The sequence below is a fragment of the Apaloderma vittatum genome, unplaced genomic scaffold, assembly GCF_000703405.1.
Source record: "Apaloderma vittatum isolate BGI_N311 unplaced genomic scaffold, ASM70340v1 scaffold4782, whole genome shotgun sequence".
Classification (NCBI taxonomy): domain Eukaryota; kingdom Metazoa; phylum Chordata; class Aves; order Trogoniformes; family Trogonidae; genus Apaloderma; species Apaloderma vittatum.
The window spans coordinates 39,474-47,476 of record NW_009701739.1 but is presented as its reverse complement, the minus strand read 5'-3'; the positions used below and the strand labels follow the sequence as shown (position 1 = coordinate 47,476).

Here is an 8,003-nt window from a genome sequence, read left to right as displayed (position 1 = left end):
CAGGAATGTAGGAAGACATTTGGGGTGACCTCAGAACAGGTGGTCTGAAGCTATTAAAAGGAGCACAGCAATGCACAGAATGTAAAAGAACAGCTATTTCTATGTATAGGGATTCTCACGTCGGTTGGGTTTTAAATATATGGAGACAAGTGTCAGACACAAGGAAAGGTATAAAATGTTAATGCAACCCAAAACTGACATTCACTTCTCATTTCATTCTTGGAAGTTCTTTTGTCAATGAATGCTGTATAGTGTTCTAACCTTAGAACTCAGAATACCATCGTACATTACTGGAGTACGGTTTACGTACTTTTCAGGTATTTTTTGATAGATCCTATTTCAGCAGTCACATCTTGCGAAGAACTTTGTTTCCATTAGTGCAAAATGAAGCTGTTTACACTTGGTAACTAAGTCAGAATGGTTAGGTATTAATGTGGTGTCATGTCTACATGCAGAGCCTTGTATGCATAGGAAACCCAAAAGATTTTGATCACAGCTACCGTGATGTCAATTGGAAATGAGGAAAATTAACCAAATGCCTCATGCCAGTGTAGTTTTTTACATCTTTGTAATGTGAATGCTGCTGGATCTAAAATAGTAATCCCTAATCAGGCAATATTCTACACTTAGTTTGTAGAGATAGAAATAACAACATAAAGTGTGAGTCTATGGAGAAAAAAAATGCAATTGGCTTAGTGAAGTTATTCTGGGTTTACACTGATGTAAACTCAGTAATTTCCAGTCATTATTTCTTCCCTACATTTTTATTGATGAAAATTTGTTTTCCTATCAAAACTTCACTGGATGAGAAAGAAATCTGAAGCTTCATGTTTTTTTCTTTCTGTGCTGTAGCAAAGACATGTCTGCTATGCAAGTTGTTGCATCACTGCAAGGCTGTCAGAAAGACATGCAGAAGAAAATCTGCATGGCCAGATTCTCAGCTGTTTAAATCTACATGGCTCCACTGATGTCTGTGAATTTGTGACAGTTTAAAGTATACCAGCTGACAGCCTGAACCCACTTAAGTTTCTCAGCTCCAAATGCATTTCCCTTTTCTTTTCTGAGATGATAAGGGGCATATCTCTTTGTGTTCGTTGGCCAAGGATCTCTTCAGGAAAAAATGACTTTTCTTTCTCTGGGGTCTTTTGCAGAATCTGCAACTTAAAATGTATTTTCAAAAACATCTCTTTCTCTTCTCATTAAGAAAGAACACTGGCAAAGGTAATACTTCCTCACTTGGGCAAATAATATTCAGTCAAATATAAATTAATTAGTCATGCCATACACTTCCGTTTCTGTGAGCCTATACTTGAATATATAGGAGAAGGCTGGAACTGAGACATGAATAAGAAGAGGTTGCTTTATTACCGGAAACTCTGTGGAGCTACAATACCCCTTTCACAGCCAGTTCCAAGGAAATCCTGAATTAAGCAGCACCCTGAATACTGAAGAATGCTATGTAAGGCCTCTGGGATTTTGGCATGGCCAAGTGTGCTTAAGCCTTTTGGGGTTGCTTATGAAATAATTCATTGGATAAAGGAAAGAGGGAGAGAGTTAAAACGTGATTGCAGTCCTCACTTGCATAACTGCACTGCAGTTAATATCCAGCTTTACACAACCATGGCAGAAATCAGAATCTGGCACGTCTTCACAGGTCATTCTAACTTACATGCTTCTGCCCTTCCACAACTCTATTATCTTCAGAGGAAATATTCCCAATTCATCCAGATCCTGGCCTAAGGTATCTATTTTCACAGTATCCATTTTTACAAAATCACATTAGACTGCCTTATTTTAGAAGCTGAAGCTTGGTATGAACTGAATTATTTTGTTCTTGCCATTCTTATGAACCTTACCTCTGGTAACTTGTGCCTCTCTTTTCCTTGCTTGGGTTGCTGCCCAATATGCCTGCCTGAATTCCTCATAAATTCTTGCTTTCCTTGCTCAATCTGGAGCATTTCTAAATACTGACTCAATGTCTCACAACCTCCATCAGTGAATTCAGAATTTGCTTGTATCTCCTTATCTTTGCAGCACTTCACATTACACGGAGAAGTCACTGTTGATTTTTCATAGTTTTTCAAAAGCTTTTCAACAACACCATAGTTTGACCTTGAGTCAGCTGAACGTGGGCGACCGGATAAATTACTTGGTCTCCAGTCATGCTCATGAAGCATGTTTCTATAACCACTAGTATTTGGAAGTCCATTTATTTGCTTTTGTTGCCCTGTTGTTCTGACAGCTTTGCTGGGGTTGCTAGTTTCTTGCTCCTTTGCTGCAGAGAATTTGGGATTTGAAACACGAGATTCATTTACAGTTTCTGTCCTGGTAATAGCAGAGTCACCCAGTGGACTGCTGGGTTTGTTATCTTCTGACGCTGTTTGAGGCACCTGGTTTTCTTGCAAAGCAGTGTTACGTTTATCTGTGTGAAATACAGTCCGATTAAACTCATCAATCTTTGCTGCTAAAGTTTCATTTCTTTGGGTCTTTCCCAAACTACACCTAGAGTCTTCCAAAAGATCATTGTGCAGAGTAGCAGGGGCGTAAAAGTCACTACTGTAATAAGGGCTGCTGTGACACTTGGGATTTTGTTTTTGGTCCATCTTGTTGCTTTGAGCCATATTTCCATCTGAACAACTCTTTTGGGCTGACAGTAGAGAAGGTTCACTTTTATTGTCTTTTCCAAGTTTGCCCACATCATATGCCCACGTATTATGGCAGAAACTTGTTGGTACATTGCACGCATTTTTCGTTGCAGGTATTGCAGCAGTTCTGACCATAGGACCTTTCTGAGCCTGTCCTTCACTTGCACAGGCTGCTGCAGTTTCATACTGGTTTATAGCTGAAGGATTCATCAGTTTCCTTCCACTCCTACAGTCCTGAGCCTTGCAATTGTTTTTGATGCCTGGATCTCTTACTGGTGCTTCAGAAAGCTGTACAACTGCAGAAAGTGAGTTTGTTAGGTGTCGAGAGGTGCTCCGTGGAGGAACTGGTGGGGCTTCTTTCTTTTGCCAAGTTCTGAAGTCTGTTCCTCTGTCACCAGGAAGACCACCATAAGACATGTCCTTCAAAGCCTTGGTGGAGCTCAGATTCTTCCTGTTATTATGTTCCTCTGTTTCAAAAGCAATCGAAGTCTGTGATTCATTGCTGGACACATGGTTCATCTCTGGCAGAATAACTGTGTTTTGGGTTTCCTCAAATTCCCCCAGGAAAGGAAGTGACTTCATTCTGGAAATAAAAAGGAGAGGTGTTTTAGGGATGAGCAATAAGGGTCTCCCCCAGGGAACCTCAGCATGGATTCATTCTCCCCATGAGCAGGTGTTTTAACATTGGCTGCTTAAAAAGATTTGGGAACAGTTCTGGTGCAGCTGATACACCCATCATATTTGAAACAAACATGAAAAAACATTGAAGAGCTCAACAAAGGAAAACTTGTATTCCTTTCCCTTGGCACTAAAATTCTTTTTCTGAGTCTTTGTAGATGATAGATTGTTTTCTTACCTATCCTACAGTAAGGACAGTGAGATCTTGTGAGATCTAATGAGTGCAGTGAGAGTCTACCTGACTATCAACCGAATGAAGAAAGCTTTAGGACATAGTTCATCCCTTGTGTAGGTTTCCTAACATTACGCATGATATTACAAATGTGTCTTTTGAGATCTGTCAAAAAATCACCTTTTGCAATCAGGATTTAGAAACTATGTATCAGCTATGAATCTATTTGCTCTACACATACAAACAGTAACCTGGCTACAGTAATAAATTAGTGACAGATATCCAACTGATTGCTTGGGAGAGTGTGGGATGTGCTTATGCTCTTTAGAAGCATCTGAGAAGATACATGCTTCCATGGGGTCTCAGCATAGCTGAAACATAGCCTGTCTCAATCTCTTTCCTGGTTTTCACCCTGTCTCACAAGTTCAGTCTTACCTTCTGAGAATTTCTGCATAACTCAGGATGAAGACTGGTGTTTAGCTTGATAGAGCAGACCATGAACATTGAATTTTTAAACAGATGGTGAAATACTTTTCTGAGTCTGGCTTATCATCTTTTTATAAGTACAAATGTATGGTTGTTCTTCCTTCTTTTGCCTTCTTCGCACTCTTGAATTTTCAATCCTTGACACAGCCCCCACTTAAGGCTAGACCTGGGCTTAATGTAAGAAACCTTCCAACCTAACAATCCCATACAATGTTGTATAGATCTGCATGGAAATGGAATGAGGACAGACAGAAATATCTGTTCACTTTCCCAATCCTCTATATAGTCAGTGGAAACAAATACAATTCCATCCGGTATAAATACTAATTTAATTTTGTAGGTTCTATAGATAAACTCTATTTTGCAAGTAAAATATGCCCTTGTATCATAATTCAGTAAATTTAATTTGAATATTTTATGCTGAGCACTGAAGCACTATGAGGATAAGAACTGGCCAACTCCTCATAAATTTAACATCAAACCCCCATTATTCATTGTCTTCCTCTAATATAGAGAGTCCAAATATGTTTTTACCTTCTGTGGTTTGACTTCTTTCTAATTTCTTCTTGATAGCTGCATAATTCTTCACTGACTCTGGCAAGTTCTTTAAGAGCCTTTATAAATATAAAAACAGTCCTTTAATATAAGCCTTTTAAATGGTATCTCTAGAATTATTTTGAAACTTGTCGTGATTTGCATTTAGGACTCAAAACAGAGGAAAGTAGCACAAGGAAAGATACAAAAATGTCCCCAGGTTATGAACATAGGTAAAGAGCATGCTGTTAGCACATTTAAAGAGTGAGAAGACACTCATTAATACCAAACCGAGGGAGAAGTAGAGATAATGCCTCACTGGAAAGCTACAATTAGGTATACCAATTCTTTAGGTTAACCTGGCAGGACAAAGCCCTCAGTATTTTCCTCAGCCCTGTAACTGAAACGTGCTCGTTCTTTACTTACTGCATTGAGATCACCAATATAATTCTTTGCATTTTTCTTGGAATTTTTGATGCTGAGGCTGTCTTCAGGTTCCTCACAGTTCTCAAAGTCCAGATTGTCCATTAACAGAGTATTGCTTCTGTTCTTGGCTCTAGTTTCTTTATATTTGTGCCCTGTTTTACTGAGCAAACTCCCTTTTTCCATCCTGTCATTTGCCACATTGTGTTGATAGTTCAGCTCCACTGTGTCACTCACTTCCGAAGTAGGGGAATGCATGGACAGCTGCAGCATCTTGCTCTGAATGGCCTTATGATCATGGACATTCGTATTGCTCTCCCTTCTAAGTTTTACCTCCTGGTAAAGCTGAAAAAACAAGAGAACTTTCTATTAGGTCATGGCAATGTAATGAACCTTATTTACGGTTGAGGAACATTTTCTGTTTTGAACAACGCTTCACTCAGTAGCACCAAGCAGAAAGATTTTACACATGTGTTAGTGGCAAAGTGTTGAGTCACACAGTGTGACAGGTCACAGACCATTATTGTAACAAGTTGAGGAAAGGGCTGTCACCACTTTCAAACTCTTTGCTATGATTTTAATGTATGGCTTCCACCCATAGGATGGGACTGGAAGAGATCTCATGAGATCCTTGAGACAGAAGCCCTAAGATTGTCTTCCAACCACCATCAGCACCCTATGTGATGGACGCAGCCCTGCTTTGATGGATGGGGAACGTGAGAGAATGTTACAGCCTGTTAAAGTATATTAGTTTAAGGAGTGGAAGTGAATTCTCATCACATACAGTGCTATCTGCACTAAAGCAGATTCTTCTAGGTCTCAGGCAAGTGGAATTCTTCCCTGTGACTGGAGAGATAAATCTGTGCTGCGAGATGGTATTATTTGGCAATGTGTTGTCACCCTCTTATCTTCTTCCATGCTTTCTGCTGAGATCCAGTGGCTTCATTAGTAAATGAAAAGGTGTTAATTCCTGTCATCCAGCACACTCAAACTAGGGAACTGTGATAAATTATAAATTAGGAAAAACAGCAACATCATAAAAACCTTTTTCTGCTTACAGAATCATTTCCAGTGCCAAGAATCCCTCAGCTCTTTATAAACATCCATTCTTAACTTGCTTTTATGAAGAAAGCACAGAGCAGGCACCTCTGAACAGTCATCTGCCTCCTCTCTTGCAGTGCACAAGACCATCACAATAGATTTTAGAAGGACAGTGAAAAAGGATAACAACATGAAGCACACATTGCCATTTCATGCATAGTGCTGTGGGTTAGAAGTATTCTCATATTCAGAGACTTTACACTTGACACCATCCTGGGCTTTCAGATTTCACTCCCAAAGCCCATAACTCACGGAACCTGAGGGCTGAACTTTGCTGTTTCTAAGAAATCAGGGCCTCCTATGGACTCAGAATAGCAGCAAGAAGAAAGGATACCACCTCATAATTCAAATATACCATCTCCTAGACCACATAAGTCTTCCCGGAGCAATCCAGGAATTAAGTTAGGTTTTCATGGGGCTAGAGAAAATTACCAAATAAAAATACAAGCTGATAACACAAGTTTTATTGAGAAAAATCCCTCTAGAGATGACAGCATTTAATAGATATCTTCCCTTTTCTCCAGCCATGTGACTTTTGGCAAAGAAATGTCAGGCAACTGAAATCAGGGGCAGTTACAGATACAGCTAAAGAGGGGAACTTAGGGTACTGATAACTTTGAGGTCTCATCTGCAGTTTTGTCTTGTCCTGCAGTACCCAGTGATTTGCTTCATTCTCTTCCCTTCAACCCTATTCCATTCTTTATCTCTTTTTCTGTCTCTGTCACACTTCCCTAATTTACACACTAATAAAGAACATGGAAAAAACATGGTCTTCACTGCCATTGTCGGGACGACTAGTAGCCAGAATTATCATCATTCTAAAACAGCTCAAACTGAAAATCAGCTACAGACATAAATCACATTACTAATTTATGAAGCACTCTCACTTTGGTGGTGAAATTAGGTAAAATGCACAGAAATGTTGTAAAAAAAAGACAAGGTAGCAAAGATTATCACGTGAAAATCTGCAAGAACTGCAGGTAAAATATAAGAGAGCTGACGTTAGGGAATTATGCTGCAGTCTGGTTTAATGGGCAGTGTATGGCTGCAGTTCATTTGGCTCTGATAATTTTCCTTCTCATACTTTCATGTGAGCAATCTCTGCCATACATTCCTTCGTTGCTCAGCCACAGCACAGTGTTGGCAGAGAGCAAGCAAAACTGCTCCACGTGTATATTAGAGTGAAAAATATGGAAAGCTCAGTGGTGAAAAAATTTGCTTCTATATGTTGTCAAGTCAGATTCAATTTATGCATTAGGGAGTGTCATGAGGTTCTGCTGCAGGGACACTTTGGGGACTGTTTTCTTTACTGAAATCTGTCCATAAATGGAGCAGGTTCTAGCCAGGATGATTCTACATCACGTAGTGTTTAACATACGACATTATTTTTGATAATACTATTTATCCCAGCAGACCAGTGCCATCTAATTCCTTTTCGCCAGTGAATTATGATATCTAAATTTTTTGTTATAAATAGCCATTTTCCTAAACCCCATATATGCAGTTGTTCAGGAAGTACTTGAAAAAAGCATGTATAATAATCAGCAGCATGGCTCATGCCTAGCAGAACTGGCAGCAGCATATACAGCCAACAATACAGCAAGCTTCAGACAAAGTGACATTTAACCTACTGTTTCATATGCATGACTATTAAATGAACTATTGCAAATACTGCTTAACCCCAGGCTTTGCATCCCACCATTGGCCAACAGAAACTGCCAGTGGCAGACAGAAACAGGACATAATTCAGAAGAAAAAAACTTGAAGTGAGCCGTAGCCACTTCACCTCAAATGAAAATGTTAGTGTTCAGAGTTTTGTTTAAAAGTACCTCTTCTATTTTCTTCTGCATGACCTTCCATTGGCATTCCCATTCTTTCCTTTCATTGTCAAATCTTTCCAGCAATTCCATTTTCTCTTTATTCCAGTTCCTCTCAGTGTTCTCCAGTTGTTTACGCAGGTCCAT

The 8,003-nt window shown here is 39.4% G+C and overlaps 1 protein-coding gene across 1 annotated transcript in view; it reads right to left on the bottom strand.

Annotated features, from left to right (window-relative positions):
- KIAA0408 (KIAA0408 ortholog) overlaps positions 1–8,003 on the bottom strand; it is an 8,707-nt gene extending 704 nt beyond the window's left edge. The window contains exons 1-4 of the mRNA XM_009879247.1: positions 7,869–8,003; positions 4,942–5,283; positions 4,516–4,595; positions 1,857–3,228 (exon numbers count right to left, since the gene is read on the bottom strand). Of these exons, the coding sequence (XP_009877549.1) occupies positions 1,857–3,228; positions 4,516–4,595; positions 4,942–5,283; positions 7,869–8,003 (1,929 nt within the window). The remainder of the gene's footprint in view (positions 1–1,856; positions 3,229–4,515; positions 4,596–4,941; positions 5,284–7,868) is intronic.